Source organism: Arvicanthis niloticus, chromosome 3, assembly GCF_011762505.2.
Source record: "Arvicanthis niloticus isolate mArvNil1 chromosome 3, mArvNil1.pat.X, whole genome shotgun sequence".
Classification (NCBI taxonomy): domain Eukaryota; kingdom Metazoa; phylum Chordata; class Mammalia; order Rodentia; family Muridae; genus Arvicanthis; species Arvicanthis niloticus.
Window position 1 is genome coordinate 67,149,878 of NC_047660.1, and position 23,954 is coordinate 67,173,831.

General features: G+C 43.3%; 1 protein-coding gene across 1 annotated transcript; it reads right to left on the reverse strand.

Annotated features, from left to right (window-relative positions):
* Positions 1 to 2,880: 2,880 nt before the first annotated feature.
* Positions 2,881 to 10,685, reverse strand: Pnp (purine nucleoside phosphorylase). Its single transcript, XM_034498874.2, has 6 exons — positions 10,527 to 10,685; positions 6,840 to 7,009; positions 4,558 to 4,661; positions 4,212 to 4,387; positions 3,918 to 4,108; positions 2,881 to 3,507 (listed from the first exon to the last, which is right to left on the reverse strand). Exons 1-6 carry the CDS (start codon positions 10,535 to 10,537, stop codon positions 3,290 to 3,292), a joined length of 870 nt encoding a protein of 289 aa, XP_034354765.1. The 5' UTR covers positions 10,538 to 10,685; the 3' UTR covers positions 2,881 to 3,289.
* Between the last annotated feature and the right edge of the window lie 13,269 nt (positions 10,686 to 23,954).

Sequence of the window (23,954 nt, forward strand, 5' to 3'; positions counted from 1 at the left end):
ATAAACCAGGACACATTTCATGGGCGGTATGATGGCTCAGCAAAGACACTTGACACCGCTCCTGATAATCTGATTTTGATCCCTGTGACTCATCTAGGAAAAGAGAAGTAACTCCCACAAGCTATGATCTGACCTTCTCCTCGCGCATGATGGCAGGCTCATACTCAAGTGCATGTGCACACACCCACAGCAAATGAATATAAAGTTTTACCCCCAAAGACACTTTTCAAATACTCTGGTAGAAACATCAAAGAAGCAGGCTACAGCAAAGTGAAGAAACCTTCGATACAGGTCTAAGATGCTATCTGATGACAGTTTTGCTTTGGGGTCAGTGGAAGAAGATGCTGGTCTCCTAAGTTAAGACAGTCTAAAGAGAAGCCTGTCTCTACATTCCAAGTGATTTACCCAGTGGCACAGAGCTGTCAGTCAGTGACAAAGGAGGCCAGTGAATGGCTATTTGGCTCTGGACTTGTAACATTCCATACTCTTCACAATCATTAAAGCTATAAACCAGTGGTTCTCAGCCTCTGAGGTCCCGGCCCTTTGAGGGTTGCATGACCTTTAACAGGTCAAATATCAGACATCCTGAATATCAGATATTTACATTACAATTCATAACAGTAACAAAATTACAGTTATGTAATTTTTGTAAGTAGCAAAGAAATAATTTTATGATTGGGGTCACCACTACATAAACTGTATTAAAAGGTCTCAGCATTAGGAAGGTTGAGAACCACTGCTCTAAAAAGTCACTTGGCCTTGCAGAAGGTCTAGTTTGAAGAGCAGCTTCTTTCTCGGAGTTTGTTCATCCTTCCTTTGCTTTCCCCCAAAACACTAAATAATAAAATATTTTCTTAGCTGTACTGACTTAAGTTATCAAGGGCCAGGCAGGGGTGGCACATGCCTTTAATCCCAGCACTTGGGAGGCAGAGGCAGGTGGATTTCTGAGTTCAAGGCCAGCCTGGTCTACAGAGTGAGTTCCAGGACAGCCAGGGTTACATACAGAAACCCTGTCTCGAAGGAAAAAAAAAAAAAGTTAGCAAAGAAACACGTAATGAACTGGTATAAAATATCTCTAAGATTAAAAGTAGCGTGACCAGCAAGCCAGCTGTGGCGCACGCCTTGGGCAGCTGCCTCCAGAGTACAGCCATGCCCTTCTTCCCGAGTTCAAATCCTGTTGTCTCTCCCTCTTCCCGTGTGACTCTCCCTTGTCTCATGGGAGAAAAAAAAAAAAGTAGCGTGACCTAGAACAGTACATCTAACACACTCACTGGTAATTATAATAAGAGAAAAAGTTATATTCATCTTATCTGTACAAATCTTGAATGAATGCAAACAAAACTAAAACACTGGTTGCCATAGTGAGAGTTTCTGTCATCCATATGTTTTGTAATGCTTAGGTGTTTTTGCTTTGCTTTTTTGAGATAGGGTCTCTATATATCCCTAGATATCCTAGAAATAACTATGTAGACCAACCATGCTGGCCTTGAACTCAGAGATCCTCCCGTCTCTGCCTCCCGAGTGCTGGAATTAAAAGTGTGTAACACCATGCCCATCTAGTGCTTAGTTTTTTATCTATGTGATTTTATTACCAATGGGTAAGTTTGTAAAATTACATTTTATCGAGTGTGTTTGTGTGTGCGCAAGTTGGGGACAACTTGCCATAATCTGTTTTCTTTCCTTTCAGGTTTTAGGACTTGAACTCTGCTCCTCAGGCTTGGCAGCAGGTGCCCTTACCCACTGAGCCACATCATTGACCTTGCCCTTTTGTTTGTCCTTTGAAATATGGTCTCACTGAACCTTCAAAGATCCTCCTGCTTCATTTTCTCATGTGCTGGGATTACAAGAGTTTGAAACCCCTCCAGGTACAGTTTCCTTCTTTCCTCAGGCTTTGCAGCTGTCTTTACCCACTGAGACATCTCGATGCCCACCCCTGCTACACTGAAAATGATAAACAAGAAAACTACTAAGTTGATCTAAGTGTTTTACTCTTGTTTCCAACAAGGTTTCACGTAGCCCAGGCTGAGCTCAAACTTACTATGTAATGCAGATTGGACTCAAATTCTTGACCCTCCTGCCTCAGCCTCCAGAGTAACTCTCCTGCCTCAGCCTCCAGAGCACTGAAATATCAGGTGAGCACAACTACATTTAGCTAGAATCAGTAGAATCAAGGGCCTTGAATGTGCTAAGCAAATGTTTCACTACTGAACTATACCTAAACCCATTGACTGTATTATTTGTATGTCAATTTTTGTATGTCATTATTTGTATTATTTGTATGTTTGTGCATGTGTATATGGACATAATCATGTTTGAACAGGTGTCTGCGTGTTCATATGGCGGCCAGAGGACTACCTTGTATATTTTTCTTCAGGTACTGTCCACCTTCATTTGTTTGATCTAGATTAAAGATGTGTCTTTCTACCTCAAAGATCCAGAGTAAAAGTAGATCTTCCCATTTCAAATTAAACAAGTCCCTCAGTTATGCCCTGAGTTTTATTCCAGATGTAGTCAAGTTAATATCCAATAATAGCCATTCCATGGCATTTAAGCAGAAACAGAGTGTGAACCAACTTTTCAGGCTTGATTGGAGTTGGAATGAATGTGGCCAGCAGTGTGACAAATGACAGCAGACAAAAGGGTATTTGCTGCTCCATTGTCAGTATGGATCTGGAAAGAACATGACTGAGAAATTAGAGCAGAGGAAAAAAAGAATGCAAGAAAGGGAAAAAGCAGTAGGGAAGTAAGATCTGTGAGATACAGACACTGAAGAAAGTAAATGGAGCACATGGGAAATGAAGGCTAGGAATAAGAAAGATGTAGTTGCATCCCCTCCACACACACCATTCTTTCCCCTTCATACCAAATCACACACAAAAAGAAAGTACTTGATCTCTTTATTCTCAAAATATTATGATACTAAATAAAATACAAGAAAGAGGTATTTATTGGGTTGGTCTTTGGTCTCTAGGGCTTCAAGGGAAGCAAACTGAGCTCAGAACATGTCTGTCATCTCCAAGATGTAAAAGGTACTGTTTGAAGGCATATATCCCAAGCATGGTAGGAATGGACTCCAGCTCTTCCAGAGGAATGAAAGCTAATTTGAGAAGGCAACTAAGCAAGAGGACCAGGCATCAGAACAGTAGAACATCACGAAGGTGAAGGGTAAGTATCCTCCTCTTTCCTTTCTGTTAGAATCTAAGAACAAGGTCTAGTGACCTCAGCAAGGGACCAAAGTAGACAGCTACTTGGACTCCACCAGGGGAGCACTGGGGCACTCCATGGCCAGTCACTTGTCATGCTCAGGGAGTGGGACACTCTCCATAAGAATGGAGACAAACCGTTCCAATGTCTGTGCAGCTGCTTTTCCAGCCTCCAGAACTTCCTTGTGATTGGCCGTCTCCAAGTTGTCGTAATCCATGATAACCTTGTTAGTAATGAGTGAGAAACCAAAGACACGGAGCCCACAGTGTCTTGCGACAATAACTTCTGGGACTGTGCTCATGCCTGAGGGGGAGAGAGAGATGATGACTCGTGTGACTCCCCTCACCCTCACTCGTAAGTTCACTGAATTTCAGAAAGCATCCAAAGCAACTAAATCAGTGCTGAACACTCGCTGCCACCCGCGCCTCCTTGGGCAGGCTTACTAGCTTCTTACACACTTTGGCACAATCTGCTTCTGTGCTTTGTGGCAATTACTGAGTTGACCTTGCAGCCACAGGTAGAAGGTGGCAGTACTGACATTCTGTAACAGTGCTGAACTCAAGCCTGTGGTCTCTGCTTTCCTTCTAATTCATCCTTCCCCAAATCCAGAAGCTCTTCCTCCCCTTCGCTATTTTACCAGATCCTTTCCTCAAACCACCAGTCAAACCCCTTCTCACCAACGGCATCCACTCCATCCTCAAACCCCTTCTCACCAACAGCATCCGCTCCCAGCATCTTCAGCAGACGACTCTCTGCCACAGTCTCAAAGTTGGGGCCTGCCAACATCACGTAGGTGCCTTCTTGTAGTTTTCGTTGCTCCCCCATTTGTCTCCAGGCACTGAAAGCCTTCTGTCTCATATCCCGGTCATAAGCATCAGACATGGCAGGAAAACGAACTCCGAACCTAGAACACAGGTGGGATTGTCTCAGATAAATGGCACCGAGTGAACTTTCTTGCCCATCTCCTGGCCAAGGCCAGACTCTGCATCCAGATCAAGGGGTCAAACCTTTCATCGTTGGGGCCTCGGAGAGGGTTCTGACCACAGAAACCAGGTAGGTTGATGTGATCACGGATCAGCATGATATCTCCAACTTCAAAATTGGGGTTGAGTCCTCCAGCAGCATTGGTGACCACCAAAGTGTCCACACCCAGAAGGTGGAAAACTCTCACTGGGAATGTCACCTTAGATGCAAAAGATCAGAAAAGATTGTTCAAGACCTCACCAACCAACTCAAAGGTAAGAATAATATGAACCATGAAACAAGAAATCAAAAACTTGACCCAGTCCAAACAAAGTAGGACAGTTCTCCTGTCTTCCTCCTGATCCGACCAAGCTTGTGCCCCTGATTTACCTTTGACAGCGAGTACCCTTCATACATATGGAACCGGCCCTGCATCATCACACAAGATCTGCCATTCAGGAATCCAAACACCAGTCGACCCGCATGACCTTGCACTGCATATAGAAAAGGGGGAAAAGCTAAGTGATTATGCCAGGTGTAATGGTACAGGCTTTTTCTCTCAGTACTCAGGAGGTAGAGGCAGGCAGGTCTGTCAGTTCAAGGCCAGCCTAGACTATATAGCAAGTTCCAGGCCAGCCAGGGATACAGGCGAGAATGCTTCAGAAAGACTCACACTTCCCTGTATCACACACACTAGCACTTCCTAGAAGCCACTCACTGTGTTTAACATGTGATGAGATAACTGAGGACAACAGCAGTATACCAACCATCACACTCATACAAATGTACCTAGAGGTTAGTGGCGCGGGATAAGAACACTGATGGGAACATGGAACAAAAGGCTTTTCCAAACAGAGAAACTCATCCTGCAAGGGAGCAAAGGCGAGTACAAACCAACGCTTGAGATAGCGGATTCAGTAATTATAGGCCTCTAAGATTTTCCAAATTCTTAAAATGTGTGCGATAACTAACTCTTCTAACTGAACTGTGTGCCTCCTTATTCCAGCTAGGGAGCTCCTGGTATATGCCGGCGTCCTAAAGATGAACGAGGAAGATGGGCCCAACTGAGACTCAGAGAACTCTTTTCTTTTTGACCTATAACAGTCCTGTGGGAAACACCCATACTGGGGTATATGGGTCATGGGAGCACACAGATTAACTATTACTGCCATCCCACTATCTGGCCATGTCCTCACTTCTTTAAGGAATGGCTCTGTCAAAGGGACTAGAATCAAGAAGAATCATAAAAAACAAAACAAAACAAAACAAAAAAACCCAATAGAACAAAGTAGACATAGCTGGAAAAGCCCAAAAGTAAAAAGTAAGTCAATAAACTTCAAGTTAACTTGCTTATCACTTAGTTCAGGGCTCTCATCCCCGAGGGAGGGAGCGACAGATGGCTCACCTCACTACTGTCTGCCTTCTCCCTTCTCTTCAGTATTGCCTTTCTTCCTTCACTCCCACACCTCCCTGCTCTTGGTCTGCCATTCTTACCCCAAAGGGCTTTTAAATATTTATTAAAAGTTTCAACTCAGCTGGGCAGTGATGGCACATACCTTTAATCCCAGCACTTGGGAGGCAGAGGCAGGCAGATTTCTGAGTTCGAGGCCAGCTTGGTCTACAGAGTGAGTTCTAGAATAGCCAGGGCTACACAGAGAAACCCTGTCTCAGAAAAAAAAAAAAAAAAAAAAAAAAAAAAACAAGTTTCAACTCCCTTAGGAAGAATAAGAAGAAAGATAGGTAAGAAGATATGTTTAAATCTGAGTCTGAGTTTTCATGCTTGCGGTCACAGTGCTGCACAGATGACAGAGCTCAGTGGTACATTTCCAAAGGCCACTGTGAACCAAGTGTTCTCCTATATTAATCCCTGTGTGCACCCATAACCACATGGTGGCCACAGCGCTTATTGTTGCTATGTATGTCTGGGCGGCAGATGGAGGTGGAGATGGACGACCTGGACACAGGTCTTTGTCCTGGAGCTATAGGTGCCACTTCTACTGAAGGTGAGTGCATTCACAAGTGCGAGTGTTTGTGTGTGAGTGTGTATGCTGTAGTATGAAGACAACTAGTAGGAATCAGTTCTTCCCTTTCAGTTCATGGTCTTGGAGACTAAAAACGTTTTTCAGCACCTTTCCCCACCCCTCCCCACCCTAACGCACACACTATAGGGATTTCTTTCTAAAGTCATTCTGATTCTGTGATGGTCTCTTTCCCTCTTACTTTTGTCATTGGTCAAATGTTAGGACAAGAGTAGAAGCATCTCCTAGATTAGATTCCACATTAGTTCACTGTGGTGGTTTGAATAAGAATGGCCCCCATAGGTGCATATATTTAAGCATATATATACTTAGTCATCAGGAAGTGGCACTCTTTGAAAGTATTACAAGAATTAGGTGTGGCCAGTGTTGGAGAAGTGTGTCACTGGGGTGGATGTTGATGTTTCAGAAGCCCATGCCAGGCCTGTGTCTGTTTCAGCCTTCAGATGAAGGTGGAACTCTCAGCTACTGCTCTAGTGTCCTGCATGTTGCCACACTCCCCACAATGATAATGGACTAAACCCTGAAACTGAAAGAAAGCCTCTAATGAAATGTTCTTTCATAAGAGTTGCCTTAGTCATGGTGTCTCTGCACAGCAATACAACAGTGACTAACGCCCCACAGTTCAGCCAGTACCTGTACTTTGGGGAAAGTTGGGTATCTCTTTGTACTCAAAGACCTGAGCCTGAGTTAATTTAGAAGTCAGCCCTCCTAAGCCGGAACCACAGATCACTGCCACTTGAGGTCGATGCTTAGTGTGAGAGCGAAGCCACTCGGCGGTTCTCTCATAATCTTCGTATGTGAACCTAGGGATTAAAGGACAAGTACACAGGCTGTTAGCACAGAAAACCCAACAGGTATTCTAAGGTAGAAGACAGAGATGAAAGCACAGCCTGTTTATTCAACCACTCACCCATCTCTCTGCTCAATCAGTCCTACTGAAGGCCTAACATAAAACACCCTTCATTCCAGAGCATGATAAAAGTTAATGAAGCCCGTTTCCTTTGATGGCCCCACCTCAAATGCTCTGCTGCTAGTGGTTGAATAAGCACTAGGAAGCTTATACGTCTCCTTGTGACAGAAATAGAACTGGGTTTATGATGCAGTGAACAAATCAATTCAAGGATTCTGAATGAACTGAGGCCTTCCTAAAGGCAAGTCTCCTGCCCCTTTTTTTTTTTTCTACTTTTGGTTTGAGACAGGGTCTCCCTATGTTGCCTACTAATCGACAACCCACTATGCCCTCATTCCCTGCTCCAGCAGTTCATAGATGGGGTAGATGTAAGGGTAGGTTCAACTCAAAGCTCTGGATCTGAGCCTGGGTGGTAGCTGAGTCTACAGCTCTTCCACTCACACCCTGTTGCCTGGGTCAGATATCCCTCCAGAACTGCCCAGTTGAGGGTTGGTGCTAGCTTTCCTGAGTGCTGCAGCCAATGAGGGGTGGAGCCAACTCTGCACAGACCTCAGACACTAACATGTCTCCAGGCAGCAGTACTGAACTGTGGATATTCACTTGACGTTTGGTGGTAATAGACCCCACTGCTGCAGGGCCACAGACCCAGACATGGTTCTCAGTGGTAGCACAGGCCAGGACCTCACCATGGCCTCAGGTAGCACCACAGGCTCCTCACACCAGGCTCCTCCTCACCACCCTTGTGCTCCTAGTTGTACTTCCTTCACTGTGCACAGTCCACTCCGCTTCTCTTGCTCTTCCCCTCTACCATTCACTTGCTCATCTTAGTGCCTGGAACTTCTGGGTGTCTGCGGTTGTCTTGGCTTGCTCTGCTCACTGGGCCCAAATTTAATTAATTTTTAATTTAAAAATTTAATTACACTTAATTTAGTTGGTGTTGTCCGTGTGTGATGTGTTCAAAGCATGCCATAGCATGTGTGGTTGTCAAAGGATAACGGGTGAGTCAGTTATCTCCTCCTACCATGTGGGCCATAAGACTGGAACCCAATTCAGGCTTGGCAGCAAGAGTCACATCACCAGACCTCAATTTTTAAAATATTTATTAATAAGTATAAGAATATTCCTAGTAGAAGTCTAGAGGAGAGCTTTAATTTGTCTAAACACATTTCTTTGATTCCCAGATGCAGACCTCTGTCATATGGAATTAACAAAGCTATTTAATGTCTGGGCCTGGTGGCTGGCAAACACCTTTAATCCCAGAATTTGGGTGGCAGAGTTGATCTCTGAGTTCAAGGCCAGCCTAGTCTACACAGTGAGTAACAAGCCACTCAGGCTACATAGAGATCTGACTCAAAAACAAAGAAAATATGTGTGTGTGTGTGTGTGTGTGTGTGTGTGTGTGTGTGTGTGTATTCAAGACCAGAAACTAAACTTTTTTTTGTGGAGTTTTGGAGTTCATTGTTGTTTTCACACAGAGTCTCATGTAATTTAGGCCAGACTCAAACTCAGAATATAACCAAGGCTGATTTGACTGTGAGTCCCTGATCCTCCTGTCTCTACCTCAAAGTACTGAGATGACAGTGTGAACTATGATTCACAGCTAAAAAACTAAATGACTGCAAACACAAAACCCAGGCTTATTTCACAACATTGGTTATAAAATGCCAGGCCAGTACTGGCTGCAGACACTAGTTAAAAATAGAAGTTTGTGGGCCCATCCCTTCAGATGAAAAACTTGTTAAAGTTAGGAAGGGTAGCACACACTTTTAATCCTAGCACCCAGTAGGCAAAGGCAGGTGGACCTCTGTGAGTTCAAGGCCAGCATGGTCTACAGTGTAAGTTTCAGGGAGAACCAGGGTTATGTACAGAGACTGTCTCAAAACAACGGAACAACCAAACTTGCTAGGAAGCTCTGTTGTGTAACAGTTAATCTTTCTACCTCCTGCTGCTCCCTCTCCCTCTCTTTTTTTTTTTTTCTTTTTGAGACAGGGTTTCTCTGTGTAGCCCTGGCTGTCCTGGAACTCACTCTGTAGACCATGCTGGCCTCGAACTCAGAAATCCGCCTGCCTCTGCCTCTCTATTTTCATTTTTGCTTCTCATTTTGTCCTTCAGAGAGCAAAGAAGGACCTATATAACTCATAACCAACCAAGTACTAGTAACAATCAACTGGGAGCCGGGTGTGGCAAGGCAGACCTTTAATCCCAGCATAGGGTGGGGGGAGGGGGCGAGGCAAGGGCATCTCTGCAGGTTTGAGGGTTCCAAAACAGAATGGAGAGAAATCCTGTCTAATCAGCCCGGACCTTCTCACAGTCCCAAGTCCAGTTCCATCCCACCCAACTGCAAAGATCAAAGATTGCTCTCCGGAGTGGAAAAACTGAGGTGTACATGAATTGAACACAACTAAAAAAGCCTCCACAAGATTTTTTTTTTCCTCCAGCGGGAGAACCTTAAGTCTCAGCTACATGGCAGATGCAGACATTAGGATAACTTTAGCCTAGCCTGGAAGTAAAGCAAGATCTTGTCACACACTGCCACAGGATTAATTATAGGAAACAAAACAGGACTAAAACACAACAGGTTATCCTCAGTGAAACAGCTAGGTAGGGTAGGGACCGAGAGAGCCACAGGGTAACAAACAGAAGCAATTAAGTAGTCAAGAATTTAACGCAACAGCATCCTAAAGGGCCGGAAGTATGAGGCTTGGCCACACGGCCATGTGCAGCCATAGCTCACAGTCCCAGAGGACGCGTCGGACCTGAGATCATCCTAAAGCTATTGTGATCCCTACAGCTCTGCTGGTGAGTCAATCTAGGAATTCCCGACACAAACCGAAGGGAGATCCTTTTCTAAAGTGGAAGGAAGGAGTGGATGAGTGTCTTCTGAGCAGGTCAATGAATACAGATTTTCCAGTCTTAAATAGACTTCATTTCTAATTTGTTAATGCGACCTCCAGTTTGGAGGAAGGGGGGGGGGGGCTGTCGTGGAAAGTGAGCAATTTTCCTTCTAAAAGGAACTGCAGGATAGCACAACAGAATTAACTCCTGGGTTACCTGGACCTCTAGAATGGAAACTTGTGTTATGAAGTAACCAGGGCTTGTGCGTCTTTTTCCACATACATCCACATACACTATAGAGACACAACGTTTCCTGGTGACAGTACCTACATACACTGCGCTAACCTGTTTCTTCCTGCTCCGGGGCGCCCCTAGCGCCGGTTCCCGCGCCTGCCTGCCGCGCCAGCAGCCCCACCATTCCAGAGCCCTGACTCTGCCACTGGGCTCAGTGCCAGGCCTCTTTGCATCCCCAGCCGACTCGCTCCATCTCTGGGCCCTGGCTGCTAAGTTCCCAGTTCTTAGCGACAGCCGATCCCGCTTGGCAGAACGCCCGAGTCCCCGGGCCCGGCACTTACTCGTTCTCCATGGTGTCACCGACGGCCGCGCCGAAATCCAGCCCTTTCCGCTCCACGGCGACACCGTCCGAGTCCGGTCAAGACTGTTAGTGCACTGTTCTCTGAACCGGCCTTTATATCCCCAGTCCCCGGCGCCAGCCAATGGCAGCAGCCTTGTCTCCATGGTGACACACCCTCATCCAGAGGTGTGGCAGGAAGCCTCTCCAGAGTTCGTTTCAAAGAGACCCTCTCCACGTCTAGGGCAACCAGAAGGTGATCCCCGCACACATTCATGATTCTCCCAGCCAGAAAAGGAGGCCTGTGGGGGAAGAGAGCCAGGGTACAGAGCCCCGGAACCGCCTATCTGCAACTCCATTCTCCTCTGTGTTATTGTGTAAGAATTTGAAAAGCGAAAAAATTCAAACCATAGATTGTGCAATCTTGGAATAAAATGAAACAGTGTCTGAGTTGCTTTCGGGAATAGGGAGGTGGTGCTGGGCGGGTAACAGTACTGACTTGGATTTCCAGCCCGCAGGATTTGGGGAAACTCCTCGAGGTCCGGATGGAAGTGAGTTTTAGATGGCTTGGAGCCTAGGTAAGCATAGAGAGGATGGCAAGTTGATTGGACGCACAGTATGGAGTCCAAACAATTCTGTTAACTTTGAGAACTCTTGTCAAGAAGGAAATCCACGTAACAGAAGTGCATGTTGACCCCCCCGGCCCCCAGAAGTAAACAGTACACGGTGGAAAGCATTTGGTATTCCTTTTCCTTAAACTTTTTATAAGCATCCATGCTTAGTTCTTGAAATTCTTTAACTGTTTCTCTCCTGGAAACTTTCTCTCCTGCTTGCTGGTTTATACCACAACTCAAGCTACTGTTTTCCAAAACTGTTTTTCTTATTCTCTTAAAAAATATTTATTGAGCATTAACTGTGCACCAGTTTTAGTGGGGTGAGCGTAAGAGTGAAAATAATTAATTGCTGGAAAGTTTAGTGTGGTAGTACACACCTTTAATCTCCAACACTCAGGGCCAAAGCAGAGGATCTCTGAGATCCAGGCCAGCCTGGGCTGCTTTTAGTGAGATCCTGTCTCAGTAGCAGCAGCAGCAGCAGCAGCAGCAGCAGCAGCAGCAGCAGCAGCAGCAGCAGCAGCAGCAGCAGAAGCAGCTGGGTGTAGCTCCTTTCTGTAATCCCAATACCGGTAAAGGTTGATACAGAAGGATTGTATAGATTAAAGCTGGCCTGGGCCAGTCTGTGCTGTCTCAAAGAAAAAGAAAAACAAACAAAAAAAAAAAGAATCAGTCCAAGGAAATATCTACGTTTGTTTGTTTAACTTTTTGTTTTATTTACTTATTTTTTTTATGTGCATTGATGCTTTGCCTGCATGTGTATCTGTGTGGAAGTGTCAGAACTCCTGCAGATGGGGTCACACACAGGTGTCAGCTGCCATATGGGTGCTAGGAATTGAACTCAGGACTTCTGGAAGAACAGCCAGTGCTCATAACCACTGAGAGATCTCTTCAGCTCTTAATTTTTAATTTTTTTGTGGTTTTTGTTTGTGGGGTTTTGTTTTGTTTTAAAGACAGGGTTTCTTTGTGTCCTGGAACTCTGTCCTGAGTGCTGGGATTAAAAGCATGCTCAGCCACACCCAGCAGTAAATTTTTATTGTTGATTGGTTTAAATTATTATCACTATTAGGCTTTTTTGAAACATTAGGGCCATTCATGGTAGCACATGCCTTTAATCCCAGAATTTGGGAGTAGAAACAGGGGACTCTGATTTGTGGCTAATCTGGTCTACAAAGAGTTCCAGGACAGCCAGACAACTTAGAAAGACCATGTTTCAAAAAAGAAAAAAAAAAAAAAAAAAGCAAAGAAACGAAAAAAAGGAAAGAGAAAAAAAGACGAGGCTTTTTTTTTCTGTAGTCTAAGCTGTCTTATTCTCTTAAAAATTGTACAGCCAGAGCTAGAAAAATTGAACTTTTGGTCTTCTTGCTGAAATCTCCAAAGTATAGGGATTAAAGGTATGTACCACTATGCTCAGCTTGAACATTTTTGCTGTTTGTTTTAAGGTAATGTTTCACTGTATAGCTCTGGCTGGCCTTGAGCTCACTAAGTAGACCAGGCTAGTCTCAAACTCACAGAGATCCTCCTGCCTCTGTTTTGGAACTAATCTTAGTCTGAGCTTTGTGATTAAATGCATACATTACCATGCCTGGCTTCATTTTCTTTGTAAATAATTACAAATAGTCAGCTAATAGGTATGTGAACTTCTTGGAACCACACAGTTTTCCAAACATTAAAACCCTAAATGGGGGCTGGAGAGATGGCTCAGTGGTTAAGAGCACTGACTGCTCTTCCAGAGGTCCTGAGTTCAATTCCCAGCAACCACATGGTGGCTCACAACCACCTGTAATGGGATCTGATGCCCTCTTCTGGTATGTGTGAAGACAGCTACAGTGAACTCATAAATAAATAAAATCTTAAAAAAAAAAAAAAAAAAAAAAAAACAAAAAAAACAAAAACAAAAACCCTAAATGACTACTCCATTTCTTGTTCCATGCTGAGTTTGAACAGTACTTACTGTTAATCAGCAGGATCTTCTATAAATAGCCCTTTTTTGATTTATAAACGTATTCTGGATCTGAGGGTTAGTCTCAAGATCAGAGTGCTTTCCTAGCATGCATGACACCTTAGATTCTATCTTCAACACTGCTATATATGAGTGTGTGTGTGTGTGTGTGTGTGTGTGTGTGTGTGTGTGTGCATATGCAGAATGTTGGCACTGGTTTGAACTCTAGCTACCGGGAAGGCTGAGGCAAAAGAATCATTGGAACCCAGAAGTTTGAGGACAGCTTAAGCTACAAAGTGAGAGTCTGTCTCAAATAAATAAATTAATTCATACTATGAATTGAAAGTACATAGATTTTAAAAGTATTTAAAATTACCTAATGGTGTAGGAAAACTATTGAATTAGATCAACTTGTAAACTTTAAAGATGTTTTACTATCAGAATGGAATTCAGGGAATGTGTTAAATTGGGGAAGAGCCTCTGCCTCTGAAAGACTGTGGGTTCCATCAAAATTCATAAAGATCAGATTTGAACACGAGAAGCTTCCCCGTGAAAGGCAGAATTCAAGGAAGAGACAAAGAAAGACAGCAATGCAGATGATGCAGAAAACAGATCCCTCCTGCACAGAAACAGCTCAACAAACCGGTTGAAAAAGGTCAGCTTCATCAGACTGGCAGACTGAAAACCTTGATGCTGAAATAGACATTTGCGAAGCCAGATGGTCAGGACTACAGTTATGAAGGATTGTCTCATTAAGGGATCTTCATAAGGACATTCAGATGGTTAAGATTATGGGATCAATAATTGTTTCTATTATAAAAAAGTTAAACTATGTACAATTTTTAGCTTAGATAAAAAGGAGGAAATGTTATTTTATCATACTGTGAGCACACTGAGGTTGGGTTATTTACTGAAAAAGGCTGTTTCTAGTTGTGGTGTGGTTCTGCCTTAGCACATACCTTTAATCCCTCTGACTGGAATATAGTGAACACCTTTAATCTCAAACAATGACTGTAAAGTTAGTTTGTAGAATGAAGCACCCATGTTTGCAAGTGACTTCTAATTGAGCAGACAAAGTGATGAATCAGAGAAAGATTTGATAGAATAGGATACACCCAACTCTCCTGAGAGGAAAGGGAAGCTACTCAAGGGGCAGTGACAGTTTGTACAGAGACAGGGTGCAGAGAGAGAACAAACTAGACACAGGTGAAGATAGAATGAGCCAGAGAATGAGAAGGAGCCAGAAGATTAGAACAAATTGACAGAGATAGTTTGAGTCAAGCAGAGCAATTCAGGAGTAGCCCAGAGAAACCAGATTGAATCATGGTGAGGAGTTTGAGCCAGAACAGCTGAGTTAACTAGCCACCCAGAGTTCAGAAAGAAAAAGTCAGCAAGTCTTATTCAGCAGCAAGTCTCAGAAACTGAAAACATTCTAGACCTAGATTAGATTGTGCAGAGCTGCCAGGACTAGGCATAGGTTAGCAGATTGAGGCAGTAAGAGGGACAATTACCACTAGAGAACAAAAGTTACATTTACATAATGGTACCTGCAGGAATCTCCATTATGACACAGAATTTGAGAATCATGGTCCCAGTCACTATGCTGTAACCTTACTCCTGAGTTTATACAATATAAATGAATAGTAATGTTAATACAAACTACCTATATATGAGTTCTTTCTCTACCCTTTGCCTACCAACTATGTCATCCATCCCCAATAAAATTCTTATGCCTAAATTTTTCTCATCTGGAAAATGATTAGAAGTTTTTGGTTTTGCTACTCTTACAAGGATCATATAATATGGTTACGTGTTTTGTTTAGCACCTGGCACTATACTTATAATAAACACACAGTAAATGTTGACTATTTCCTGTTGTCTCTTTTCTTATCTTGTGATATCCACCCAACCTTAAATCAGATGCAAAGAAAAATCAGTAGTTCATTTAGTTAATCAGCATCATCTAGAATCCCACAATACTCAGAATAGCCATGTGGCTATTTGCATTTAATAAAATTATGACAACATAATCACAAGTGGTGGCACATACCTTTAATCCCAGCACTTGGGAGGCAGAGGCAAGAGGATCTCTTGAGTTCAATCAAGCCCAGCCTGGTCTACAGGGTGAGTTCCTGGACAGCCAGGGTTACACAGAGAAACCCTGTCTCAAAAACCCAAACAGAAGAATCTCAAGGGCTGAGATCTAGCTCAACGATAGAGTATCTGTCCAGTTGCATAAAGCCCTGGGCTCAGTCCTCAACACAACATAAAACTAGGTCTGGTGGTGCATGTCTGTGAGCCCAGAAGTTGGAACAGAAAGACAGAAGGTTCAGAAATTCAAGGTCATTCTTAGCTACAAATAGGTTGGAGGCTAGCCTGAACTATACAAGACCCCATTTCAAAAGAAAAGAATCCCCAGATTCTTTTCATGAGAAACTTGCTTAATACTTCCCTCAACTGTTATCTCTTATCCTTTATAAACCACAAAATAGTTTCTTCACATCAAATATTATTTATGCACACTACCACCAATATTTCTCCAACTACTAAAATTAAGATATTATTTTAGCTTATTTTGTTGTTGAAAGTATCACTCTTTGTTCTTTTATTTCATTTCTCCATTTTTGCCTCACTTAATCCCTGGAATAACTGGATAGACATTAAGAAATAATCTGACATCTTTGACCCCAAAGAATGGACCTAAAGAGGGAGGCTGACTACTCCTTAAAGAAAAAGGGAAGAACTAACATTCATAAAAGATATGAAACACAAGAGAGCACAAACTCAGAGAAATTCCCGCTCTATCCCATCTGAACTACTTCACTCTACATATTACAGAATCATGTCTTAAATATTTATTTTATGCCAGGCATGGTGGCACATGCCCTAATCCAAATACTCCATGGGCAGAGGTAGGTGGATCTCTGTGAGGCTAGCCTTATCTTCACAGAGCTCCAGGATAGCCAGGGCTCCATAGAGAGACCCTGTCTCCAAAATATATATTTTAGCTTCATGTGTATATATTTGTGGGGAGGAAGTGTACACAGTTGCTTATGGAAACCGGGGATGTTGGATCCTGTGGGGAAAGAGTTACAGGCAGTTGCTAGCTGCCTGATGTGGATGCAGAGAACCTGAGTCCTCTGCAAGAGCAGTGCATACCCTCTCTTAATCACTGAACCATCCCTCTGGCTCCTCAAAAGTGTTCTTTAGTCTGGAAATGAAGTCAATAAACCACCAACTCAGAGGAGAGTGGAGCACATGGCAGCACCATGGAGCATCAAGGTGGTACCCTATTACTGAAGATTGAACCCAAAGCCTTGTATATGTTGGGCAAGCCCTCTACTACTGAGCTCTGTCCTCAGCCCTTCACTTTTGTTTTGAGACAGTTTCACTATGTTACCCATGTTGGCTTTAGACTGACTCACTGATGCCCATTCAAGTCATCCTCCTGTCTTAGCCTTTCAAATACAGGTCTGTACCATCAGGATGATACTTTTAAAGAAGTAATTAAGTTAAATAATGTAGGCATAATGTTATTATGCATTGTGTAAAGATTATCCATGTATTACTCAAATGCTGATTTCTGTGACCTCATATCTGGTTGTAATCTTTATCCTAAGTATCTCCCTCCTCGATATTGTGTAAGAATTGCTCCCCATTTATTCTCTGATTTGTCAAAAAAAAAAAAAAAAAGCTGGTCAGCCAATGACTGAGCAGAGAAGAGAATAGGGCAGGACTTCCTCCCAGCCAGGGGATGGGAGGGAGGAGGAGGAGAGAGGAGGTGGGGATTAGCCACAGGAAGAGAGTCGAAGAGACACCATGAGAAAACACTTGGATTTCAGAAAGCTAGATCAGTACTGAAATGCAAGAATCAACTAGGATATTAACTGGAAGCTAGCCAGATTAGAGGATCAAAATAGAGCAATACTGCTCCGCTGTTGTGCCCTTAAAGCTTATTAAATAAATATAATAGTTCAGACTCAATTATTTGGAAGCTAGCTAGATTAAGAGGAAAACGGCAACAAACACGTTATAAACTGCCATTAACGAAATAACGTCACAAGGAGGGAGAGGTGTTAGATCATGAAGGCTGCTCTTATTGAGGGAATCAGTCACACCCAACGTGGTGGTTTGAATAAGAATGGCCCCAAAAGGCTCATATATCTGAATGCTTAGCCAGCAAGAAGTGGACTGTTTAAACGGAATAGAAGAATTAGGAGGTGTGGTCTTGCTGGTGGAAGTATATCACTGGGTGTGGGTTTTGAGGTTTCAAAAGCCCATGTTAAGCCCATGTTAAGCCCATGATCTCTCTCTGTGTCCTCCCATCCCCTCTGTGTCCTCCCACCCCATCTTGAAGATCAAGATGTAGCTCTCCAACACCACACCTGGATACCATCTGGCTCCCTGCCTTGATGATAATGAACTAAGCTTCTGAAACTGTAAGCAAGCTTCCAATTAAAAACTTTCTTTTATAAGATATGCCTTAGTCATGGTGTCTGTTCACAGCAATAGAACCCTGACTAAGACAGAGGTTGATACCAGAAATGGTGCATTACTGTCACAGGTCTAACGTACTGTGGTTGGTGGAATGTGGACTTTGCAATATTGGATTAGGAAAGTGGTTGGATGTGGTTTTGAGTTCCACTTGGGTAGACGAAACGCAGAGCTCTATGCGGCACGTCACCCTATGTCGCCATCAGAGGCTGGGCTTGCAGGAAGCTCTGATACACTGCTCAGGGATTGGGAGAACACAGCCTAAGATGGGGACCTCGGCCTGGGTGAGAAACAATGCAGGCTGAGGCTGAAGCTGGAGTTCCCTAACTCCCAGGCGTCTAGTCGCAGCTGGAAACCACATGGGAGTCAGGAACAGAGGGGGACTACACTGCCCTATGATGAGCTGGGGGCCAAGGAGTCCGGAATGCTGGCTTAGCTTAGCTGCAAGTGTCTGGGAACAGGGAGGGGCTTTCTGCAGGATAGTTAAGTGGTGTGGCTCTGTATGGTGAAGGCTTCCCACCACAGCAGTTCTTGGTGAGAAAGAGTGTCCTTGCTTGTCCCTATTGTTTATTGGCAGTAGAAGATGGATGCATACAACTTCCTCAGGGTGACTTGGTGAAGATAATTCAATTTCAAGTAACTCATACATAATAACATAAATTTGTTGTAAAACAGGGTAATACTGGGGGCTGGAGAGATGGCTCAGTGCTGAAGAGCTCTTGATGCTTTTCCAGAGGATTTGAGTTTAGTTCTCTGCATCCATGTCTGTTGGTTTCACAACCTACTCTAACTCTAGCTCCAGGGGAATCCATACTCTCCTCTGGCCTCAGAGGGCACCTGCACACAGGTGGCATAGATCCACACATATATGGACACATACACACAAATAAAATAAATCTAAAAGAAATTTTAAAAAGGAAACCCTTTTACCCCTTGACCTTGGTTTTCAGTCTTCAAAACAATAAAGAAGATGAATACATTGAAGGTCTGGTATATTTTGTTATTTGGGGATTTTCTTGTTTTGAGACAATGTTTCTGGGGCTGGCCTTGATTTTGCTATATATAGCAGAGGATAACCTAGAACTCCTGGTTGTGGGGAGCCGAAAAAAGGCGGCTATCATCCTTGCAGCCATATACCCTGACCAGAGACTTGATTGCATTAGCCTACAACAGCTGAGCACACTCTGATAACATCTTGCTTTAGATACCCAGGATTTTCCCTTGGGTGTGTGAAACTTAAAGGTGTGTGACTTAAGGGTGTGACTTAGAGATCTGATTTAGAGACAAGACCCAAGGGCATGATTAAATTCGTGACTTAGAGGCGTGGCTTAGATGTGAGACATATAAAAGGCGAGAGGCAGACAGAAGAGAGGAACTGAGAATCAGACATATCAGAGAGTACCACTTGGAGTAGGAGTAGACATTAGACACTCGGAAGAGAACAACTTAGAGTACAACTTGAAAGTAGGAATTAGGCATTAGGACAGTACAATTTGGAGTAGTTACAGAGCATTAGGTATTAGGCACTTGGCACTTGGAAGAAGAACTTGAAATTAGACATTAGGCACTTAGCACTTGGAGAAAGAAACCTGGAAATTGGAGGCACTAGGGACTAGGAACTCAAGAGTTGGACTTGGAGAGAAGAAAGACTGAAGAATAAATGGGATTGAATAACAATCTGTCTGGTCTCCATTCCTTGAGTCTATCCTCACTCTCTCTCTTGCTGAACCCCGACCCACAGACCTGAGCAGCTTGGGGTAGTACAAGCCGGAACAATTTAGCCCCCAAGGCTTTTGTCAGTGCAGGTTTCAACACTGACAGAACGGTCTGAGACATTTCTGGCCCCCAAATTCGGGGCAGCTTGGGCCTCGACACCTGGTCTTCCTGCCAATCTCCCAAATGCTGGGATTACAGGCATGTTCTACCAAATCCAGTTTACTCTATGACATTTTAAGGTAAATGTAGGACAGTAACCTACCTCCATCGACCCCCCTCCCCCACCTTGCTGCTTCCCTTCTCCACTTCCTTCTAAGATAGCATCTCACTGTGTTGTCCAGGCTCAATTCTGTGGATTGGGACCCCAAATGTACCTCTGAGTAGTGGCATGTGCTCCTACTATTTTCAATCTGGCTACCATATTACAAGTATAAAACATTAAACCTGGATTTTTATTCCCACTTCAATCTCAGTTCTGATGATTATACTATGCAGAGTTTGGATTTCCACATCAGTACTGGAATTTTGTGACCTGGAGATATGAAAGCAATTGGGTTTCGAGTGCAGCTCAGTCAGTAAAGTGCTTGCTGCTCAAGCACGAGAACCCACATTTGATCCCCAGGACTCACACAGAAAAGCCAAGCATGGTAGTCCTTAATTATAATCCAGTATCTAATAAGCAAGCCCAAGTCAGAAAGAGAGAGAGCCTGTCTCAAGAACAAAGGTTGGGACTGGCTTATGATTAAAAACTGAGCCAGGCAATGGTGATGCACACCTTTAATCTTAGCACTCAGGAGGCAGAAGCAGGTAGACCTCTGTGAGTTAGAAGAAAACCTGGTCTACATATGGAGCTTCAGGACAGCCAGGACTATATAGAAAAACCCTGCCTCAAAAAACAAAGCAAACGAAACAAACAAAAAACCAAAAGCATTGGCTGTTCTGTAGGGAATCTGAGTTTGATTCCCAGCACCAACATGGTAGTGATGCACTGTCTGTAGCTCTAGTTCCAGGATATTTGGTGCCCTCTTCTGACCTTCTCTGGTACTGCATGCACATGGTGCACAGACATACATGCAGGCAAAAATAAATATATTTTTAAAAAAAGAGTGCATACTCAAAGAGGAGGAAGTGGAGGAAGAGGAGGAAGAAGAGGACAGGACTCTTTAATTCCAGCCCTTGGGAGGCAGAAGCAGGTAGATCTCAATGAGTTCAAAGCCAGCCTGATCTACAAAAACAAATGAACAAACAAACAAACACCTGCTCACTATTCTTATAGAGGAAGGGAAGAGAGGAAAGGGGAAATAAGAAGAGGGCAGAAAATGGGTAAAAAGTAAAAAACTACAGTACCTCTCATCAAGTAAAGTCTATTAGATGTGTTGGTGCAGACCTGTGATCCCAGCACTGGAGAAGCTTCAACAGGAAGATCACAAAGAGTTCAAGATCAATCTGGCCTACATAAGAAGACCCTGTCTCAAAAACACTGAGGGGGGCTAGGATGGGGAGTCTAATTTATTACACTGAGTACAGACAGGGACCATGCCTTACTGTGAATATAGTAAAGATGAGATTGTGCAGGTGCTTTAGCCTAGTGATGCTTGGTAACTTCCTCTTTATCCTTAACTCTTTCACTATCATCTGTTGCACCATGCTCCAAAGAAGCCAGGGCAATCTGACACTCAAAACGATCACCTACATGAGTGAAGCCATCTCTGGCCAATGAGCTGTTTCCAGTCATCTTCTGTGCGGTCATGAGGAAGCTCAAATGAGATGATCAAAGAACCACTCAGAGAACATTACAGAATCAAGAGACTATGTCGCACACCTTTAATCCCAGCACTTGGGAGGCAGAAGCAGGCGAATTTCTGAGTTCGAGGCCAGCCTGGTCTACAGAGTGAGTTCCAGGACAGCCAGAGCTATACAGAGAAAACCCTGTCTCGAAAAAACCAAAAAAAAAAAAAAAAAAAAAAAAAAGACTATGTCACTGTTTGGGGGGTTGTCTGTCACCTACCAGGTGACTAAAGACCCCCCAAAAAAGCAAAGCTGGATAGATGACTCAGCAGTTAGCACACTTGATACTCTTCCAGAGAAACCAGTTTCAACAACCATCTGTAATCCAGTTCCAGGGGATCTGGTGTCCTCTTCTGGCCTCTGCAGGCAATAGGCAGGAAAGTAGTACAAACACAGACATGCAAACAAATTAAATGTGTATGTATAGGATATCTACCTATCTATCATCTATCTATCTATCTATCTATCTATCTATCTATCTATCTAATCTACCTAAAGACCAGAAGAGCTATCCCTTTATGTTGATACGTTTTCTATCACCTTTATGTCCTTTCTCACAAATTACGTTGTTTTCTAGGTATGTCATATCTGATCACTACCAAACTATATTGTCACTTGAGAGAATGACTAACTTCATTAATCTGAATTTTCCTAGGGTGCTCTTTGCCCAGAACTGTAGGCAACATTATATCACAGACATCTCTCTAGAGGGGATCCACCACTTTATGTCCTTCTAACATCTCTCCTAAACTGCTAGTCTGCTATGGTAGCAGCCCCAGAGGTATGGTGGGACAAGAGGATTAACTTTCTAAATGGTGACCTTCTATCTAGTCTAGCATCTTCACCAGTCTGCTAAATGCAGAACTCCTCTCCTATCTCAGAGACCCCTGCCTTCTAATGTCTATCAAAGGGATTTCCTTTGTCCCATGAGTTGCTATTATATATCCCATCTGAGCTTCTCCCTCTGTGAATAGTGGCAATAATAAAAGACCAGACTATTAGGAATTCCTCCCAACACATTTATTGTTTAAGATAAGTAGTGAGTGATTACTCCACCTTTAGACTAAGTAGTGCCTCCTTCCAAGAAAGTCTTGGCACTCAGGGATTATAGAAAAGGCTGACGAGATGATTCAGCAGTAAAGAATGCTTGTTCTTACAGAGGACCTAAGTTCCACTCCCAGTAACCACTCAGCACTTTGAAGCTTCCTGTAACACCAGTTTAAGGTATTCTAACAACCTCCTCTGGCCTCAGCAGGATCCTGTATATATTTGGTACACATAAACTCATGCAGATAAGTACACACTTGCATAATAATAAATACATAGGGGCTGGCATGGTGGCTCAGAAAGTTTGCTTGTTGTCAAACTTAACAATATGTGTTCAATCACCAGGACCCACGTGGTAGAAAAGAACCAATTCACAAAATTTGTCCACTGACTTCTAAACAAGTGAGTACATGTACACACACACACACACACACACACACACACACACACACACGTAGGCTAACTGTAGTAGTAAATGCCTTTGATCCCACTAGTTGGGAAGCAGAGGCAGGTGATTATCTGTGAGCTTGAGGCCAGCCTGATCTACACAGTGAGCTTCAGAGCAGCCAGGGCTACACAGTAAGACCCTGTCTTGAAAATGAACAAACAAATGAATGCAATTTGTAAAACAATCTTTTCTACAAAAAATTTTCTAAGACCCTTAAAAAAAAAAACAAAAAAAAACCAACACAGCATTGTCATAAAAACACTAACAGAGCAATTGTCTTTTCTGAACCCATTCCCAGATCTGTCTAAGACTGAAAGAGGTTTAAAGACAAGATGGTGGTATCTGTATCTAAACTGGGTATCATGTTTCAAGCCTGTAATCACAGAATTCAGAGGCTTGCAGTAGTGGAATCATTAGTCCTAGTAGAGCTTGGGTCACATAGAGCCTGTCTCAAGACACCGCACAAAAAGATGTCAAAGAATTCATCCATCTTCATGTACCTCCTTCAATACTCACATACTTGTCAGAAAATATCCGACCTATTGGCTAACATTTACTTCATTTAATTTCTGGTCTGCATCCCTATATTTATCCTATAACAAAAACGTCACCTAGAGGCCAAATGACAAATGAATGAATAGTAAATACATAAACCATTTATTCTCATATATATAATTAAATATATATCACACACACATATATGTATATATTACACACACATATATGTATGTATATATATTACACACACACATATATATGTATGTATGTATTTATATATATTACACACACATATATACTCATTTATTTGACCCTTCAGAGTATGAAATTGGTTCTTTTCTCCCTACATTGTTTTGGGGGGTTGGTGGGGGGAGTGCATGCTAGGATTGAAAGCCAGGGCATAATTGCGCTAGGCAAGTGCTCTACCACTGAGATATATCCCCTACTTTTAATTTTTTTGTACATCTAGAACCAGCCCTACACTGTGACCTTCTGTTTTTTAACTTTGGGTGACTTTATTTTTATATTTGTGTATGTGCACACGCACATAAGCCACGTGTGTGTGGCTGCCGGGTGCACGATCCCCTGGAGCTAGAGTTACAGGTAGCAACGGCCTTAGGACTCAAACCAGGCTCCTTTGAAAGGGCAGAAAGTTCTCTTAACCACTAATGCATCTCTCCAGCGGCCCGCCCTCTTGTATTCTGTTTCTCCTTGTGTTGTTCAGTGTATCTCTCGGTTACCGAGGCTGCCCTGAAAGTCCCTTTCCTAACTCATCGCCCCAAGTGTTGCATTTACAGGCATACGCGGCCACATCACCACTATTAGGCGAAGCTGCGGGCTGAACTCGGGGCCCTTGTGCCAAACCAGACAAGAGTGCTAGGCCCCCAA

Bases quoted from the DNA above. Each gene is read 5' to 3' on its own strand.
- Pnp (XM_034498874.2), bottom strand. The intron at 4,388-4,557 runs GTAAATCAGGGG...TTTGCATCTAAG, and splicing joins AAGGGTACTCGCTGTCAAAG to GTGACATTCCCAGTGAGAGT. The intron at 3,508-3,917 runs GTGAGAAGGGGT...TCTCCCCCTCAG, and splicing joins GCTGGGAGCGGATGCTGTTG to GCATGAGCACAGTCCCAGAA.